Here is a 21,534-nt window from a genome sequence, read left to right on the forward strand (position 1 = left end):
TAAAAGAAATGCTGTGGAGTCAATTTTAAGATACATAAATACAAAAATAAAAAAATAAAATGTTTTTAAGAATTGTAAACAAGGAAAATAAAATTAAGTGTTTTTAACTAGTCAACTCAGAACAATTATCTTTTCAGATACCCTATAATCATGTTTTAATCATATCTCATAATCATGATAAACTAATTACAATTTTGAAAAAAATCCATTTTGTGAAAAGTTTTCATTACGAAAGATAAGTGGCCATTACTATTTATATTTACATTGTAAGTTAAAAATGCTTTCCACTTCAATTTTTTTTTTCCCTAGATATCAGTGTAAGGAACTCTTGTATTCTGAGATTTTATAGAAAAAACTCTGGGAAGGACCAAAAAAAGGTTAGCCTCCAATATTGGAACCTGTTGCCTCAAGTGCCTGAGTAGTTAAGTGATAGTATATGTCAGTTAATCTTTGCAGAGGTGAAGGTCTAAGTATATGGAACATTGTATGTTAATATAGATATTATAAGTTTTTGAGTCTTCCCAAAATGTTTACCCTCTTATTCTTTGTTGTAAGGGATAGCTTCCTATATATTGGGAAATACAAGCAACATAAAAAAATTATCAATAAAATTTTAAACTATTTTGCATCGCTGTGAATTGCTCTCTTTGGTTAGAAGGCCTATTCCACCAAAGAAAAGAGTTAAGAACAATGGATAGAAGTTAGAAAGAGGCAAATTTCACCTTAATGTCTATCAAAACTTCCTAATAATTGTAACTATATAAAAATGAAATGAGCTGCCTCCATAAGTGGTAGATTCCTTCTTGGAACTTTTCAAACTGGAAAAAGTCAAATATGATGACTAGGATGATTAGGAGTCCTTAACTTTTTTTCATTAGGGCCTTGCCTTGGCAGAGTAGTAAAGTCTATGGGTCTCTTTCAGAATGTCTTTTTTTTTTTTTTTTAAACTATTAGAGTCTTGGGCAGCTAGATAGTACAGTGGATAGAGCACCAGCCTTGAAGTCAGGAGGACTGAGTTCAAATCTAGTCTCAGACACTTAACACTTCCTAGCTGTGTGACCCTGGGCAGGTCACTTAACCCCAATTGCCTCAGCAAATCAAAAATAAATAAATAAATAAACTATTAGAGTCTTATTTGCTTCTAATACACATTGTTTTGACATTTGGGTCTGATTGTTACCCCACCATCCTCAGCTCCCTCCATAAGACATTCCTTTGGCTTTCTTCGTTTTCTTTTTTTAAAATAATTTTTTATTTTAATTTTAACCACTTTTTTTTTCAAAACATATGCATGGATAATTTTTCAACACTGACCCTTGCAAAATTTTGTTCCAAATTCCCCCCCTTCCCTCCCAACCCCTCCCCTAAACGGCAAGTAATCCAATATAAAACATGTTTTTAAAATATATGTTAAATCCAATATATGTATACATATTTATATAATTATCATGCTGCACAAGAAAAATCAGATCAAAATGGAAAAAATTAGGAAGAAGGATATAAGCAAATAACAAAAAGTTAAAATGTTCCATTGTGATCTACACTTACTTCCACACCGTTTCTTTCTGGGTATTGATGTCTCTCTTCATCACAGAAACTGGCCTGAATCACCTCATTATTGGAAAGAGTCACATCCATCAGAATTGATCAATTGATGCTTTATGTGGATTTATTTTGTCTCCTGCAATTTTGCTAAAGTTATGAATTATTTCTAATAGTTTTTTAGTTGATTCTTTAAGATTCTCTAAGTATACCATCATATCTGCAATAAAGTGATAATTTAGTCTTCTCATTACTTACTCTAATTTCTTTAATCTCTTTTTCTTCTCTTATTATCAAAACTAACATTTCTAATACAATGTTAAATATTAATAGTGATAGAGGGCAACTTTGTTCCACATCTGATCTTGCTGGGAATGGCTCTATTTTGTCCCCATTACATATGATGCTTGCGGATGGTTTTAAATAGATGCTACTGATCATTTTAAGGAAAACTCCATACTCTCTAGTGTTTTTAATAGGAATGGGTGTTGGACTTTGTCAAATGCTTTTTCTGCATTTATTGAAATAATCATAATTCTTGTTAATTTAGTTATTGATATAATCAATTATGCTAATAGTTTTCCTAACATGGAACCAGCCTTGCATTCTGGGTATAAATCCTACTTGGTCATGGTGTATTATCCTGGGAATGGTTATTTGTAATCTCTTTGTTAATATTTTATTTAAGATTTTTACATCAGTATTCATTAGGGAAATTGGTCTATAATTTTCTTTCTCTGTTTTGACCCTATCTGGTTTCAGTATCAACACCATGTCTGTGTCATAAAAGGAATTGGGTAGAATTCAGAATGTCTTTAAGTGCATAAAATAGAATATAGGATTACAATGAAACAAATATTAAAACACTGATATATACATATATATTTCAGAAACACTCCAGGGAGCAGCTAGGTGGCGCAGTGGATAGAGCACCAGCCCCAGAGTCAGGAGAACCCAATTCAAATTTGACCTCAGACATTTAACACTTCTTGGCTGTGTGACCTTGGACAAGTCACTTAATACCAATTTCCTCAGAAAAAAAAAGAAACACTCCAGGTTGGCTCTGATCTTTCTGAACACATCTCCAATTCTGGCTATATAGACAAACAAAAAAGGCTTCTCTTAACCACATGGTTATGAGACCAATATTAGTTTCAGAATGAGATGTATGGTCAAGTTTCTCCAAGGTGTTTCCATTACATTTCATGGTGTCACTGTGTGCATATTCCAGTTATCTTAAAGATGTAAAACATTTTGCAAGCCTTAAAGCATTATATAAATGCCATTTATTGATGATAATGCAGAACATCCCATGATTTAGAAAGATTTAAATCAAGTATCAAGTGAGGTTGAAGAGACTATATATTTCTTCTGATCTCTACAACTGCTGAAACATTATTAAAACAAGAAATTATGCACCAAAGATAAAACCACCTGAACTGTCCCCCCATGCTCTAGATTCCAGAAAACTTCACCATGAACTGATGTCTACCCTGAGTTTACCCAGCATCCTGCCCTTACCTCCCATGTTACTGGTAGTAAGGCTGCATCAGAAACTCAAAGACCCAACACATAGTCTTGCCACCAGCTTCACTTTCTGGTACCCCTTTCCTTTTTTTTTCCAGTGCCTTGGAGCCCCTCTCTCCATGTTATTATATAAGTTCACTTGGCCTGTGACAGACAGACAGTATAGTGAGAATCCTTCAGAAACAGAAATCTGCTGTGGCAGACAATCCTGAACCATCAGACGGTAAAGTTCTGAACTGCCGGTTTTAAATCAAAGAAAGAAGAACAGGAGAAATGAGACAGGATGCTAAAACAATATACTAAGTGTGTAGTGGTAGCGTGTAGCATTTCACTAAGTCATAGAGAAAGGGCTCAGCATAGACCTGTGTCCATTTCTGCCAACCCACAGGTCACTGTGCAAGGAAACAACAAGGAAACATTAAGGACAGAAGGAAATATGGTGTTTAGATAAAGGAAATTAGTTTGGGAATCTATGAAGAAAAAATACAAAAGAAAATGATCCAATGCTTAATGAAGTAAAAGACCTTGTGGAATATAAGGAAAACATGGAAACACAACACGCTGTCCCTAACTGGTTTAAAGGAGAAAAGAGAAAGTAGAATTTATGACTTGCAAAGAAAAATAACAGGCAGAATAGGGAAACTGGCATCTGTGATGGCAAGTATCATCAACTAAAAGAGAAAAAATACATTGTAAATGCAAATATACAGAAGTGAAAGAAGAAAAAAAGCAAAAAATGTAAAAGAAAAAAAATGCTCATTATTACTCAAGAAAAACATACTGATTTTTTAAACAGACGATGTAGAGACAACCTAAAGATCATAAGTCTCCTAGAACAACACAATAGGACAAAAGAAAACAACAACCAAAAAAACCCCTCCCATACTATAATGCAGAAAATAATAGAAAATAACTGCCCAGAGTTTCTGAGCAAAAAAAAAAAAAAAAAAAAAAAAAAAAATGAAATACCAATGGAAAAAAGTTTACAAATTGGTCACCCCCAGAAAAAAGTCCAAGGCTACAAACTCTAAGACACATAGTAGTTAAATTTGTTTTGCACTTCAATTGAGAAATAAGTTCTATAATCAATCAGGAAAAAAAAATCTTGAAATACAAAGAAAAAGAAATTTGAATAATGCAAGACTATTCTGTATTCACCAAAAAACATAGGAGGGAATGGAATAGTGCATTATGAAGAGCAATAAAGCTCAGGATGCAACCAATGGCTTACACTATAAATATCAGATTAACCATAAATGAAAAAGATGGACATTCAATAATTAAGAAGAGTTTGGAACATTCTTAGAAAAAAATAGCAAACCTTAAATGATTATTTGCTTTTCAAACACCCCAAACAACAGAAATGTAGGAGGAATGGATAAATGCAGCAGCTAAGGAAAGCAACAGTAATCCAGGGACAGCAGAAATACTAGTATGAGACTCTAAATGATCAAAAGGAAAAGGGTGAGAACAGGAGTGCATTAAAGAGCCAGGCTTTGGGTCATTACAGACAAAACCTGGTATAGGCATTGAGGGACTTTTTTTTTTTTTTAATAACATAAAAAACATCTATCAAAAAGTCAAAAAAAACCCATCATTTGCTTTTGGAATAAATATGGGAATAAAGCAGGATGTTTATTCTTTCTACTATTATTTGATATAGTTTTGGAAATGCTGGCTGCAACAAAATGACAAAAGAGAAATTAAATGCATAGAAATAGATAAAAAAGAGATTAAATTACCCCTATTTAATGATGATATAATAATTTACTTGGACAATCCAAAGGAACCAGTAAAGATACAAATAATCACTTCAGCAAAATTTCGGGCCATAAAATAAACTCTCAGGGCCAGCTAGTTGATGTAGTGGATAAGAGCACCAGCTCTGAAGTCAGGAGAACCTAAATTCAAATCTGATCTCAAACACTTAACACTTCCTAGTGTGTGACCCTGGGCAAGTCACTTAAACCCCAATTGCCTCACAAATAAATAAACCCTCAAAAATCAACTGCAATTCTGTAATAATAACAAAATCCAAGAAACAATAACATTGAAGGAGAAATCCCATAAAATGAATTAAATATCTAAGTTCTTCGGACATTCATTTTTTCCCCCTACTTTTCTCACCTCTATTCAGTTTCCTTTACTGGATCCTGATCTAGGAATTCCCTTTAATCATAGGGGTCCCATTGAATATTTTTCTTTTCTGTTTTATTTGGTGATCTTATCAGCTCCCATGGATTTAATTACATTTGATGGTAATTAATGCTGAGATTCTCCACTCTTGCCCCAACTTTTCTGCTGACCTCCAATCTCGGATATCCAACTACTTTTCAGACATCTCAACCTAAATGCCCAATAGTAATCCATTTCCCAGAGGGTGCCCTTTCCTTCTACCTCCTGACTTCTAGGTGGAAGGAAACCCCATTCTCCTAGGCACTCAGACTGGTCACCTAGTATCACCCTTACTTCCCATGTCTCACATCCATTAGCCATTCTCATGTCTAACTCTTGGACACTGCCACCATCTGGGGCAGGCTCTGCCTGCTAGCCTAGATCATGGCCATAACTTGCTGCTGGTCTGCCAGCCTCAAATCTTTCCCCAGTCCAGTCTGTTCATCCATCCATCAGTGACCTAAATTCTACTTTACTCTTTAACATAATAAACTACTGTCTCCCCTTACTTCCAGGATCAGATACAAAATCCTGCTGGGCATTCATCATTGAGCCCTCTCCTATTGTTGCACTTCTGCAGCCAGCTTTTCCCAATCTTACTGTGCTTCCAGTTATTTCCTATTTATTCTATATGTGGCTCCTTTGCAGGCATTTGATTACAATCAGCATATGGTGGTGGGGCTAGGGTCTGTACATGTTGAGACCAGCATTAGATTAAGGTGATAGGGAAGGCCAGATTACAGGGTTTAAGATCATACTTTTACATTGGATAAACCTGGATGGCTGCAGCAAAGGTACATTCAGCAGTCATTCCTTGGTTCCGAGTTAGCTTCAATCTTCCCTTCCTAATTTTCCACCCCATGGAAAATTAGCCTAACTTCTCCATTCTATCCATTATCTTCCCATCTCCTTTTCTCACATCTCATCCTCTCTGCCCACCTCAGAGTTGATGTGGGGGCCATTACAGCACCAGAAGGGCTTCCTTTCCTTTTGGCTATTGCTCTGCTCCTTCCTCTTCCTCCACCCCCCAAGCTCTACTTTTCTTCTGTTCTTTGTCCTCCATCCCCCTTCCATCCCCAAGCTCCGAGGTGCTCTCCAGGGCATCTCAACTTGCTAGTCTTTTCTCTATTTTTCTTGTGATCACTAGTGGATCCCTTTTCCATCACTATTTTTGCCCAGCTTTACCCTTTGATCATAGATGCCCTTGATCAAAGATACTTCTCAGGAGAAGGTGATGCTGATGTGAAACAACTTGCTTATACAGCTCTTTCCTTGCCTTTTAGCTCAACCGCTTGACATATTGGCCGATTTTATTTGAATCTCAGATCTAACACTTAGTAAACCATTTGCACTTTGACAAAATCTTAATTTTTTTCACCTGTACAAAAAGTAAACCTTGTACTTCCTAGATTACAGAATTTTTAAGGAAAATCCTTGTGCATCTTAAAAGTGTTGTATAAATGATTTATTATTTTGAATTTAATCAACTTGGCTCTTTTGACTTTTCATTGAATTTTTTTTCTTCCACTTCAACAGTCTTTCACTAGGGTAAAGGGCTTTTTGGATTTCACAGTGATCCACTCTAATATTGTGGCTTAGTCTTCAACCTTTTCAGGAGCCTTGGTTTCCATATTCTGATTATGGCTAACATCTCTCTACCTGCTTAATGGCAGAAATTGACACTATTGTTTACAGTGTAAGCTTCAAAACTCAATTCAAAATTATAGTAATATAATTCAAGCCTTTTCCTCACTTTTCACAATATTTAACTGTTTCTTCCAGAAGGTGTGCTGAGAAAATGAAGGAAACGTTGATGATTTCCAACAAACTAGAAACAGAAACTTAGTAGATCACCTCCAGCAGAGGCTACTTCTCATGATGGGAAGCAATGGATATAGTTATCAAGGGGCAATAATAACTCGCATTTACATGTTCTTTCAATGGTTGTAAAATCTTGTACATGTATCATCTTTATTGATCATCACAACAATCTTAAGATGCATGATTTTATAGATGAAAAAACCAGGACAGAGGTTCACTGATCTCCCCAAAGTCACCATGTCTTAGGAGTTTCAATTCAGGTCTTCCTGATCTAGGTTTGCCATGCTGCCTTCTTTTTCATCAAGTTGCATGGTTTCTAGGAAAACCAGAACTAGCACAAACAAAGAAGACACTAAAAGTTTAGCATCACTAGAGCAATGTGTTTACAGTGTGTAAAACAAAAGCACTCCCTTTTCCTCTCTTCTTCCATTCCCCAAATTAAAACTGAAAGCAAAAAAAAAAAAAAAAAAAAAAAATTGGGGTAGCAGGAATAATTAGATAATCAATCCATATAAATTCCCATTTCAGTCAACAGCTCTAGCATTTTCCCCCATGTAAACCTTTCCCCAGGATTGTGAAGGAGATGGAGAATGCCCTAAGTTTTGCCTTCCCCTATTAAAACTGTCAACTCTTTATATCTCTGGTGTTTTGCATAGGCACACAGTAGGTACTTAATGTTTACTGATTGACTAGTTTTATGATAAAGAAATCACAACTTCAGTTGTCTCATCAGGAAATATGAGGGTGCTGATTTAAATGGACTCTAAAGTAATGATTTTCAATATTATTAGAAAAACATAGTATAGTTTGGCGGAAGACATTTTCAAAGAGGCAAGGAACTAAGGAAGGGAACTAGAAAACAAGGCTGATATAGACTGAAAACTATTTTCAATCTATCTGACTGTTATCACCCTTGAATCTCCTCAATATCTTCTAACAACAGAGAAATAAAGCTAATTGATAGGAGTCTGCATAATAAGCTCTCACATTATATAACACTTTAAAAAGCTTACAAAATAACCTGTCTGGTATCTAGAACTAGTCTTGTATTCTCCATTTATGTACGAAAAAAGGGGAAATTGAGATGTAAGCAAATTCCCTAGAACCCTAGGAGGCAATTCCAAGAGAGCCAGCATGAGTGTGTTGATTCTCGCACTCTCCATCCTGTGTAACACACTTATACTGTTTTAGAAAAGTGACAGCCTGCCCTTGAATTCCAGAAAATATAAAAAAGAATCCATTGTCACACTTTAAAATATCAGGGGCTGAGAAACCTTGATGGAGAGGAAAAATAAAGCACAACTTAGCAGGAAAGCTCAAGCAGGTGAGGGGAAGCTTTCTCAGCATATTTCATCCCATTAAGAGTAGATGGAAGGGGCAGCTAGTTGCTGTAGTGGATATAGCACCAGCCCTGAAGTCAGGAGGACCTGAGTTCGAATCTGACCTTAGACACTTAACACTTCCTGGCTGTGTGACTCTGGGCAAGTCACTGAACCCCAACTGCCTGGGAAAAGGACTCTCCTCTCTACAAAGAGTATTTAGTTCAGTCTGATTATGAAATTCCCTGAGAAATGGAACAGCAGGGGACTCCCAGATCATCAAAGCCAGTGCTGGGCCAGGCCCCCCAGAGTAAGCCTGCCTCAGGGAAAGCACTGGCTTTCCAGGCTCTTCAGCTTGGCCTCAGCCTTCAGAGCAAACTCCCTGGAGGCTTCCTGCAGGGGCAGCCGAGGAGGACCCATCGGGATCCCGGAGACAAGAGTCATGATAGCTTTTGTCTGCGCAACTCCCAGACCTAGGCAAGGAAGGAAAACAAGCACGGTTAATTCCAGCACTCTCTACCAAGTGTTGTGAGGCGACACCTGGACTATCACGTTCCCTGCGTCACGGGGTCAGAGGTGAAAGAAACCTCGAACCACACATTTTGCAGGAGGGGAAACTGAGGTACAGAGCACTAAGTGATTTATCTGAGGTCACACAGGCCGACTAAGTGACAGGAAGGATTTGAATCCAGTTCTTTTTTCCTCCAACTACAAAGGCTCTCACCCAGGTGTCTTCCTCAAGGCCCTACTTTCTCTCACCCTTCTTTCCAAATCCTGTCAATCCTACCTCCACAATTATGTCTCTCGTTTTATGTTACCTTTATAAAAGTCTTTCCTCATCCACCTTAAGGCTGATGTGCCCTCTGTGGATTATCTCTGGTTTATCCTGTATATACCTAGTTTGTTTTTGCAGGGCTGCTCATTAGACTATGAGCTCCTGAAGGCAGGGACAATGTTTTTTCCCTTTCTTTGTATCCCCTGATATTATAGTGCTTGGCACACAGTAGGTACTTAATAAGCACTCATTGACTTGACAAACCTTTGTCAGTATAGAAAGGAGGAGCACCAGAGAGTTCAATAGGGAATATTATTTTCCAAAAAACTGATGCTCAAAAGTCAGGGATATACTTTCTATTTATACTTCCTTTGTAATGCCCTATAATACAAGAAATGGAAAGATATTGTACTTACCCATTTTGATCACATAATTCATAAATCTCTGAATGCAAAACTAGAAAAAGCACAAAAAAAACTACTATTAGCATTAAATATTCCATGATAGCTGCCAATACAAGGGCACTGCATTGTAGAATTGGTACAATTAGAAATTATATTTGTCTTTAGTTTTCTTTATTTAAATTGAAGAAAGAGAGATATATAAAGGAATGGAATGAAGAGAATAGGGTAGAGGGAAAGCTTCTCCCAGAGCATAATTATATCTGTATATATGTATATAATTTGTATGTATTACATATTTTATTTTTGTATCTACATACACAAATAAGGATCCTATGTAATACAATTTTAAAATTTACAAAGTATTTTATAAGTATTATTTCATTTTATCCTCATAACAATCCTGAAAAGTATATGCTACTATTAGCGTATATATATATATTTTATAGATGAAAATAAGTGAGCCAGATAGATTACATGACTTGCCCGGCTCATTGGATTTGAACTCAGGTCCCCCTAACTCCAGCCCTAGTGTTCTACTTACTGGATCACCCAGCTACCCCATAATAATGGAATAATTGATAATTAAAATATTTGATTATATATATGATATAATAAAGTTGGAAAAACCTGAGGTAAATTTTTATGGTATCTACAGCCTGTAACTACAATGGTGTGGCTACCAGATAAGAGGAAACCATTCTTTTATTAAAAGTACTAGAGTGATCAATAACTTCATCAGTCCAAGATAGCTTCCCATCCCAGTGGATGGTTTCCTGAGTTTCTTACTTCACAGTAAAGAGGGGCTAAGCATGCAGGAGCCACATGGCTTATCTATGCTCTGATAGTCAGTAATCAATCTTTTGGTCATGGCTTCTGCACTTGGTTAAGTGAGAATCCTGTGCATAGTCTCCAATGTCATTGCTAGGTCTCTATGTCAAAGGCATCAAAGTAAGCCTTCAGTGAATGAATTAGAGATATACTTTTGAAAATGAGGAGTAAGACACTAAAGATGCCATCCTTAGCTTTTGGACACCAAACACAGATCTATTCTGCTCCTCCTGTAGGAGTCCATGGCTTTGGGATTCTAAAAGTTCTTTTCTCCTTTCTTTGTCCTCCTTAATTTACATAAAGTGCTTAATTAACTTGAGGTTAAGGCTTTTTCAGCATTTCAAGAAAATACATTTTCTTTCCTTATGTCTACAGGCCAGCACCTGGACTTGTTTTCTTAGGGACCATTTAATTTAAATTCAGGTTGGCTCAGGTGGGTTTTCCCCAGGTTCTTTTTTTATAATTAAAAAAAAGCCTCTAAGATAGTGATTCTCTGACATCCTATAATTACTGTTTTACAAAATAAAAAAATATTTAACAAAATGTAGAGAAAAATAACAGATGATGACTTCCACCAAAAGAAGTTGATTGTTTTCTCGGAGTGATTTAGTTAGTCCTGCAAAGGACACACTGATTGATATGTAAGACCAGGAAGAAAGAAAATATTAGAGATCTTTGGTAGGCCCATTCTGCTAATACGAATAAGATGAATAGGGAGAAAGGCAGCACTAATGGAAGAGCTTGGAAAGCAGAAAGAAATAAGGTCATATTTTATATGAGCAGAAGACAATGCCATACCTGGTAATTCAAAGCTAAGGAAAAGTCCTGGCGCTCAAAAGCTTCCAACATCTGGTTGTTTTTTTTGCCCAGGTAGTTGTAGGTGCTGCCAAGAAAATTAGTAGTAGTGACTCAGCAAGATGCCACTCTGTGGTTTCAATCTTTATTATATGCCACAGCTATGATTGCCTGCATGCTCTTTTTCTCCCTTTCTCTGTCACATACACACACACACACCCCAGCCCCCAAACACCCAAAGGGAGAAGCTGTTCTCCTGGGGTTTAACCATTTCTTTAGCTTTAAGTACGAGCAACAGAGCTAGGACATGTCACAAGAGGGGAAGAGAAAAAAGAGAGTGGAAAAGTCTTAACAGAGAAGATGGTGTAACTGGGAATGGAAGAAGCCAGAGGGAGCTGAAGGGGTATCTGGTGGGAGCTGAGGTGTCACCCCACAGTGCAGAAGCTGCAACATTTACCTGCCAACTGCTCCAGTTGCTCCCATAGCCAGGGCACTCAGCAGTTGCTATTCAGAAAAAAAATGAAAAGTGTTTACTTTTCTATAATGTTCCTCATCCCACCCTAGACCAGGAGAATCCTACGGGACCTCGTTTGGACCTGGGGCTCCCGACGGAGGGAGGACACTTACTTCATCTACTCCATACAGAAGAGCGAACTGCCGTTGGCTGTTCTGATCCACACACTGTCCAAAGTCTAAGAGATCGGTGTCACTGAATTTCAGCCCTTGAAAGGTCGGAATTTCATCCTGAATCCCATCCAGCAGCTCTTCGGCACGAACTATTCAGAACAAGGAGTACTCATTAACCCACATCCTTCTAGGGATGTAAGATCCTCACATACCCCTGCTTTGGCTCCCTCTTTCTCATTGTCAACAACGAGGACTGCTCTGTTCAGACTGTGAGTCAGCTGAAAAACTATCCCCATTGCAATAAAGTTCTGGGGCATTTTCATTTAGAAACAATTGTATAGTGAGTGATAGACAAAGGAAAGAAGCCACCTGCAGGGTTTCTGGATCTGGAAAATGACATTCCTAATTCCTCCCCTCCCTCCCTCCCCCCCCCCCCCCCCCACTACCAACTTTTCTCCAATTTTCTCCAAGGCTGACCAATATATTTTTGCAGAAGCTACTTTTCAGTTTAGGTGGCTAGAAATTGATAAGGTTCTTTCCTGTCCTTAAAAATATAATCCAATGGGGATATCTTCCAATAATGGCAATAGAAACAACTTGAAAAGATAACAGTGGCTACAGAAGAATAATGTCTTTTATTGTACTTCTAAGGTCAAGATGACCAGCCCTGTGTTCTGCTAAGTTAGCACTCTGGCCTGCTCTGGAGAAACATGTCTTTTGGATTCTTAATAAAAAAACATTCTCAACCTGTGTGGCACAAGGTTACTATAATCTTTTTTGCCTGTGATGGGGGCTGCGTTAAAGAAGTAACAAAAGCAAACTACTCAGAATTTTTTAAAGTAAGCAATGATTTCTGATCTTACTCTTTTTTTCCTTCCTCTGAAAGTGTGATTTGGAGTTCTACTCTCACATAAATTATTCCCTACAGTTATTACTGTACAATCTAAAGGAGAGGGTAATCACTGACAGGAAGAGAAGCCTAATCCATTTCTTGCCATGTCAGACAGTGCAGAACTCAGGTGAAGGTAAAATGCCCATTCAAGTTTACAAAGTGTTTCATGTTTGAATGTTTTAAATATTAACCTTTTAAAAGAATACAGCAGAAGTTTATGGGTTATTCTTTCATGTTTTAAATATTGGTGAATATGCACTTGAGTCTTTTTGTATTTTAAGCATTTTTTTACACTGAAAGGAAATAGCTGATCTACTTTGTTGCTTTTTCAAAATTAAATTTTTTGGTTACATTTTAAGTTCTGAACTGTCTCCTTCCCTTTTCCTTCATCACCTCTGCACACCCCACTAGAGAATGGTATCATTCATCACAGATATAGAAATATATGTAAATCCATACTGTGCATACTTCTATTTCAGTTTTTTCCTCTGGAGGTGGATAGCATTTTCCTGAACAGGTTCTTTGTATTTGATATGAGTATTTATAAAATTCAGAACAATTTGGTTGTTCAGTTGTTTTTTGTACAATACAGCTGTTACAGTGTACAGCTTCTCATTTCCTTTTTCATTATTTCCTGCCCCTTTCCCTGTTTTTCTAAAATCAACCAGCTCATCATTTCTCATAGCACAGTAGACCTACTATCATATACCGCAACTAGTTTAACCATTCCCTGAATGATAGGCATCCTTTCAATTTCCAGTTCTTTGCCTTCACAAAGCGAGTTGCTACTTAAATATTTTAGAACAGTTATTTTTCTTTTTCCCTGATCACCTTAGGAAATAGACCTAATAGTGGCATTACTGGTCAAGGTAATACACTTAGGGCATAGTTCTAGATTGTTCTCCAAAGTGGTTGGATCAGTTCAATTTCCCTCCTAACAGTGTATTAACGTCCCAATTTTCCACATTTCTTCCAATACTTTTCCCCTTCTATCCTTTTAGCCAGTCTGATGGACATAACATCTCAAAGTTGTTTTAATTTACATTTCTCTAATCAATAATGAATTAGTATTTTTCATGACTATTGATCTATATCTAACTTCTGCCAGGCTACTTTCCATTTACCCAAAAAGCTTAAATCTTTACAATTGTCAAGCACAAGGTTACTATAATCTTTTATAACGTTGCACACTACACGTCTACTCTGTTCCATTGATCCATTCTTCTATTTCTTAGTGGGTACCAGATAGTTTTAATAATTACTGCCACATAATATGGTTTAAGATCTGGTAGTCCTAAAGTTCTTTCCTTTATATTTTTTTTCATCAATTCCTTTGATATTATTAACCTTTTGTTATTCCAAATGAATTTTGTTATTTTTTTCTAGCTCCACCAAATAATATTTTGATAATTTGAGATGGCATTGAACAAGTAGATTAATTTAGGTAGAATTGACATTTTTATTACATTCTAATCACACATGAATAATTGATCTCTCTTCAATTATTTAAATCTGAATTCACTTGTATAAAAAGTATTTTATGAGTATGAGTTTATCTTTTAAATTATACTAAATAACTTTGTTAAGGTATTTTATACCTTATTTTAAATGTTATTTTAAATGGAGTACCTCTTACTATTTCTTCTTGCGGGGTTTTGTTGTGATATATAGAAATACTAATCATTTATAAGTTTATTTTATACCTTACTTTACTAAAATCATTGTTTCAACTAACTTTTTAGTTGATTTTCTAGGATTTTCCAAGCATATCATATCATCTGTAAAAAGAGATAGTTTTACCTTTTTGCCCATTCTGATTCCTTCAGTTTTTAAATTTTTTATTGCTATTGCTAGCATTTCAAGAAAACTCTTGAATATTGGTGATAATAAATAGTTCTTGTTTCATTCCTGATATTATTGGAAAGGCTTTTTAACTTATCCCCATTATAAATAATGCTTGCTATTGATTTTAGGTAGATGTTTCTTATCATTTTAATTCATTCACAGCTAGACCCTTGCCAATGGGTCTTTACAGTAAGAAGAAATGATTAATGGAGAAAGTGAGGGATAGAAGGAAAACAAAACAAAACAAGAAGCACTCACTTTTTACCCCAGTCAAAGGAGGAATATGATAGTAATAAAATGGCACCTTCGGGGCAGCAGCAGCTACTTCTTTTAAAAATGCAATCAGGGCATCTGTAAGCAATAGTAATAAAGCAAATTTAAGTAATCATAAGATTTAATGTAAATGAAAACACTGAAAGGCAAAGGTACTCTAATTGTAATGACCAGAATTGTTTTCAGAGAACATTAGGAGAAAATACTTCCTTCTGCTCAATGGAGAGTAAGGGACATTTTATATACTATTAAATGCAGCTGGTAGGTAAGCATTTACGGCTTATTTACCTTAAAAACACTTTCAATTACTCAAGAGAACTGATGACTTATCATTATAGCATGACCACTTGCCATAATATGATATATTTTTACATTAGCAGAAACAAACCGAGCATCCTTTGACCTAACTGAAGGGGAATCCGAATTAGTATCAGGCTTCAATGTAGAATACGCTGCCGGCCCTTTTGCTATATTTTTCCTAGCAGAATACGCAAATATCATTGCTATAAACGCCATCACAACTATCCTATTCCTAGGTCCATCTCTCACCCCCAATCTCACCCACATAAACACCATTTCCTTTATATGAAAAATACTCCTCAAAGGAAAGTCAGGAATTATATGAGCAAAATTACAAAAAAGTCTCCACACAAATAAAGTCAGACTTAAATAATTGGAAAAATATTAAGTGCTCTTGGATAGGCCGAGCGAATATAATAAAGATGATAATACTCCCTAAACTAATCTATTTATTTAGTGCTATACCAATCAGACTTCCAAGAAAATATTTTAATGATCTAGAAAAAATAACAACAAAATTCATATGGAACAATAAAAAGTCGAAAATTTCAAGGGAATTAATGAAAAAAAAAAATCAAATGAAGGTGGCCTAGCTGGACCTGATCTAAAATTATATTATAAAGCAGCAGTCACCAAAACCATTTGGTATTGGCTAAGAAATAGATCAGTTGATCAGTGGAAAAGGTTAGGTTCACAAGATAGAATAGTCAACTATAGCAGTCTAGTGTTTGACAAACTCAAAGATCCTAACTTTTGGGATAAGAATTCATTATTTGATAAAAACTGCTGGGATAACTGGAAATTAGTATGGCAGAAACTAGGCATGGACCCACACTTAACACCATATACTAAGATAAGATCAAAATGGGTCCATGACCTAGGCATAAAGAACGAGATTATAAAAAAATTAGAGGAACATAGAATAGTTTATCTCTCAGACTTATGGAGGAGAAAGAAATTTGTGACCAAAGATGAACTAGAGACCATTACTGATCACAAAATAGAAAATTTTGATTACATCAAATTAAAAAGCCTTTTTACAAACAAAACTAATGCAAACAAGATTAGAAGGGAAGCAACAAACTGGGAAAACATCTTCACAGTTAAAGGGTCTGATAAAGGCCTCATTTCCAAAATATATAGAGAACTGACCCTAATCTATAAGAAATCAAACCATTCTCCAATTGATAAATGGTCAAAGGATATGAACAGACAATTCTCAGACGAAGAAATTGAAACTATTTATAGACATATGAAAATATGCTCCAAATCATTATTAATCAGAGAAATGCAAATTAAGACAACTCTGAGATACCACTACACACCTGTCAGATTGGCTAGAATGACAGGGAAAGATAATGGGGAATGTTGGAGGGGATGTGGGAAAACAGGGACACTGATACATTGTTGGTGGAATTGTGGAACACATCCAGCTATTCTGGAGAGCAATTTGGAACTATGCTCAAAAAGTTATCAAACTGTGCATACCCTTTGATCCAGCAGTGTTTCTACTGGGCTTATGCCCCAAAGAGATACTAAAGAAGGGAAAGGGACCTGTATGTGCCAAAATGTTTGTGGCAGCCCTGTTTGTAGTGGCTAGAAGCTGGAAAATGAAAGGATGTCCATCAATTGGAGAATGATTGAGTGGTATATGAAGGTTATGGAATATTATTGTTCTGTAAGGAACGACCAGCAGGATGAATACAGAGAGGACTGGCGAGACTTACATGAACTGATGCTGAGTGAAATGAGCAGAACCAGAAGATCATTATATACCTCAACAATGATACTGTTTGAGGATGTATTCTGATGGAAGTGGACCTCTTTGATAAAGAGAGCCTTAATTGAGCAAAGATGGACAGAAGCAGCTACATCCAGAGAAAGAACACTGGAAATGAATATAAACTGCTTGCATTTATGTTTTTCCTCCTGGGTTATTTATACCTTCTGAATTCAATTCTCCCTGTGCAACAAGAAAACTGTTTGGTTCTGCACACATATATTATATCTAGGATATACTGCAACCCATTCAACATGTAAAGGACTCTTGCCATCTGGGGGAAGGGGTGGAGGGAGGGAGGGGAAAAATCGGAACAGAAATGAATGCAAGGGATAATGCTGTAAAAAATTACCCTGGCATGCGTTCTATCAATAAAAAATTATTAAAAAAAAAAAAAAGAAATCAAGCCATTCTCCAATTGATAAATGGTCAAAGGATATGAACAGACAATTTTCAGATGATGAAATTGAAATTATTACCACTCATATGAAAGAGTGTTCCAAATCATTATTGATCAGAGAAATGCAAATTAAGACAACTCTATACCACTACACACCTGTCAGATTTGCTAATATGACAGGAAAAAATAATAATGAATATTGGAGGGGATGCAGGAAAACTGGGACACTGATGCATTGTTGGTGGAGTTGTGAATGAATCCAACCATTCTGGAGAGCAATCTGGAATTATGCCCAAAAAGTTATCAAATTGTGCATACCCTTTGATCCAGCAGTGTTTCTATTGGGCTTATATCCCAAAGAAATACTAAAGAAGGGAAAGGGACCTGTATGTGCCAAAATGTTTGTGGCAGCCCTTTTTGTAGTGGCTAGAAACTGGAAATTGAATGGATGCCCATCAACTGGAGAATGGCTGGGTGAATTGTGGTATATGAATGTTATGGAATATTATTGTTCTGTAAGGAATGACCAGCAGGATGAATACAGAAAGGTTTGGAGAGACTTACATGAACTGATGCTGAGTGAAATGAACAGAACCAGGAGATCATTATACACTTCAACAACGATATTGTATGAGGATGTATTCTGATGGAAGTGGATTTCTTTTACAAAGAGACCGAACTCAGTTTCAATTGATAAATGATGGACAGAAGCAGCTACACCCAAAGAAAGAACACTGGGAAACGAATGTGAACTATCTGCATTTTTGTTTTTCTTCCGGGTTATTTTTACCTTCTGAATCCAATTCTCCCTGTGCAACAAGAGAACTGTTCGGTTCTGCAAACATATATTTTATCTAGGATATACTGTAACATATCTAACATATATAGGACTGCTTGCCAACTAGGGGAGGGAGTGGAGGGAGGCAGGGGAAAAATCGGAACAGAAATGAGTGCAAGGGATAATGTTGTAAAAAAAATTACCCTGGCATGGATTCTGTCAATATAAAGGTATTATTAAATAAAATAAAATAAAATACAAAAAAAAAAAAAGAAAAAAGAAAAATACTCCTCCTTACCATAGCTTTGTTATGAATCTGAGCCTCATACCCATGCTTCCGTTACGAACAACTAATACATCTCTTATGAAAAAACTTCTTACCTATAACACCAGTAATATGCTTATGATTTATCTCCCTTCCAATCGCTTTATCATGTATTCCACCACAAATATAGAAATATGTCTGACAATAGAGTTATCTTGATAGGGTAAAAAATAGGAGTGCAAGCCCCCTTATTTCTAGGACAACAGGACTCGAACCTATACCAAAGGACTCAAAACCTTTTGTGCTCCCATTATACCACATCTTAGTAAGGTCAGCTAAATATAATTAGACAATTAGAAAAATCTATTTCAAATTTATACTGTATTTGTTATAAGGGAGGATTCAGAGAAGGAAAGGGATATCAGAATATGACAAATATGAATACAGAGCACAAATAAAATTATGTATATAATTTATATATATGTGATATATACATACATTATGTATGTACACATATGTATATAGAGATGGATCTATCTATTCTAGCTATACGAATTAAAACAAGTGTAATGTTCACCAAAGTCATCTTATGTGTTTCATCAAGCCTGAAGATGATGCTGAGTCATGAGAAATTATACCAAGTTTTGGCAGATCTCAATAAGTTGGGGAGTCTTGGATACAGGCCCTGGGAAGACTTCTATCTGTCCCCTGAAGATCATAGGTAATCATAGTTCCAGAGCTTGAAGCGATTGCAGAGGCTGCTGAGTGCAACCTCTTCATTTATAGATGAGGAAAATGAGACCTGGAGAGGTTAAGTGACTTGCCTGAGCTCATACAGGTATTAAATAGCAGAACCTTTCCCACTGTTTTACCCACTCTGATTCCTCAGCGCTTTTTGGTTGGATTGTCTTAGCTTGGGACTGGTCACTAGGGTATAGATACTTTTGGCCAGTGCCGGGCCATTTTTTGTTATTCCCTGTCTGTTTTTATAGGGTATAACAGTAACTACCTTCCTTGCCCAGGGGGTTGGCCTCTGCCAGCCTCAGGACGTTTTAAGACATATCCTCTGGCATGTTTTGTAAACATAAGAAGCCTAATTGTGGGGAAAGAGGGCTTACTGCCCTGCCTACAGAGAAGGAGGCCAAGGATTGGTGTCAGAAAAAGAATTAATACAGAGTTCTCTATGTAGAGCCCTAAGAAATCTGTGCAGATTTCAGAGGGTCTGCAAACTTTGATGGGGGAAAGAATTACAGCTTAATTTTCACTAACCTCTAAATGAAATTTGGCATTTCCTTCAAGTAGAAGTTAGCCTCCCCCCCAAAAAAAAAAACAAAACAAACAAACCATTATTTGTAGAAAGGGTCCACGGACTGCCAAAATGATTCATAACAGGTTTATGACTGTAGATGAAGTAGTGGCTGGTAACTGAACTAAAGGAACTAAAGAAGGCAGAATCAGTGGCTAAATGATTAGGAGGCAATTATGGTGGCCTAAGAGTGGGATCCTTTTGTTATCCCCCAAATAGAGAGGTATCTCTTTTGTTTATCAATGACCATACTATAAAAGAGGGAGTCCTAAAAAAAAAGAAAAAAGAAAAAGAAAGAGTGAGTCCTTAGTTTTACTAAATTCATCCTCTTGGACATAGGTGCCTAAAGCAACACAGACTTCTTTGATTAGTCATTCTAAAACCTCTAACTGTAATGATGTACTTTTGTTTTATACTTGTGGAATTGAACTTTGGTTCACAATTACTATGAAATTTAAGTTGGGAATTACTTGAAGAGGAGAGGTCTTGTCTAATTTAAAGGAAGGACTTTGGCCAGTCAGAACCCAATAGTTCAAAGATCTAGAAATGGAAAGAAGTTCAGAGCTTCTTTTTTAAATTTCTCATTTTACAGATAAGAAAACTGAGGTTGAGTTTAAAAGACATTATATACATCTTGAATATAATCATTTGAATATTCTCTCCCCTATTAGAATTTGAGTTTCTTGAGGGCAGGGTATGTGCTTCTGCCTTTCTATTTCCAGCAATTATGAACCATGGCTGGCACAGAGAAAAGCAATTAACCAAAGACTGATTGCTGACTGCCTAATTGCAAATGGGATAAATGTCATTTCCGTTTTCATCTAGAAGAAGCATTTCAGGGATGGGGAATGAGGGGTGGAAGTAGGTCTTGCTGACCATGTGACCTTATGACTCACCTTTGTTGGCAGGTTTGAAAAAGAAAGGGGCCATGACAGCAATACCATCAGCTTCTATTTCTGCTGCATGCCGAGCCTTGAAAAGGAGGAAGGAATAAAATGTGTTCAGGCTGGTCATGATAAAAACTGTATTTAAGCACACCAGTGTTATTCAATGAAAAGATTTAAGTAGCTTCCCTAACTTGGATGAGGAAAAATTTTACATTTTAATTTTGTTAAACTTTGGTTTCCTTTAAAATCCTATGTATTTTATATCTTTAAAAGCATTATTCTGAAAAAGGATCCATATGAAACCCTCAAGCTCAAGCAATAATTTGGCAGTGAAAATTACTGATTGCTCTGGAAAATTTTATGGTCATCTCAGTTTTTGAAAGACTTTTCATGGGAAAGACTGTCTTGTCTACTGTGTTTGTAGGCTCAGTTGTCCAGCACAAGATTTTCTACATGGCAGGTAGGTCCAGGGCTTAGTGGGAGAAAAGTGCACACCCTTACAGAATTCTCTCAAGTTCTGCAGACAACAATGGTTGCTGGAACAAGGATACAACAGTTTCTATCTCGGTGGGTGGTGGTCTAGAGTCAGGAAGACGGGAATTTTTCCTCAGGTGTCTCAATCTCTGCCTCAGTTTCCTCAACTGCAAACTTTGCAACTGCATAGGTGCAATAGCAGCTACCTTCCATGATTGTTGTAAAGATCAAATGAGATAATCATTGTAAATAAAAGCTTAGCATAGTGCCTGGCACATAGCAAGAAGCTATATAAATATTGGTTAATTATCAGTTTATTATTATAGCATCTCTTGATTACTTTTCTAGTTAAAGGAATAGAGATGTGTGGAAATTTACCTCCTAAGGGCACTTATCAAATGGGTTTTGATTTGTGAAGTGCCACTTTGAGCATCTCCAAGGACACAGGAGAATTCTGAAGGAAAGCACAACCCACAGCTTTCATTCATTCTAGGCTGCAGTGGCTGTTACAGCAGTTTGAC

General features: G+C 36.5%; 1 protein-coding gene across 1 annotated transcript in view; it reads right to left on the minus strand.

Moving 5' to 3' along the window:
• Nucleotides 1-7,176: 7,176 nt before the first annotated feature.
• NPL (N-acetylneuraminate pyruvate lyase) overlaps nt 7,177-21,534 on the minus strand; it is a 51,160-nt gene continuing 36,802 nt past the window's right edge. Inside the window, exons 6-12 of the mRNA XM_051998817.1 lie at nt 20,549-20,624; nt 14,809-14,901; nt 11,814-11,962; nt 11,644-11,690; nt 11,190-11,274; nt 9,576-9,615; nt 7,177-8,857 (exon numbers count right to left, since the gene is read on the minus strand). Coding sequence (XP_051854777.1) covers nt 8,706-8,857; nt 9,576-9,615; nt 11,190-11,274; nt 11,644-11,690; nt 11,814-11,962; nt 14,809-14,901; nt 20,549-20,624 — 642 coding nt within the window. The 3' untranslated portion in view covers nt 7,177-8,705. The remainder of the gene's footprint in view (nt 8,858-9,575; nt 9,616-11,189; nt 11,275-11,643; nt 11,691-11,813; nt 11,963-14,808; nt 14,902-20,548; nt 20,625-21,534) is intronic.

The sequence above is a fragment of the Antechinus flavipes genome, chromosome 4 (assembly GCF_016432865.1).
Source record: "Antechinus flavipes isolate AdamAnt ecotype Samford, QLD, Australia chromosome 4, AdamAnt_v2, whole genome shotgun sequence".
Lineage (NCBI taxonomy): Eukaryota > Metazoa > Chordata > Mammalia > Dasyuromorphia > Dasyuridae > Antechinus > Antechinus flavipes.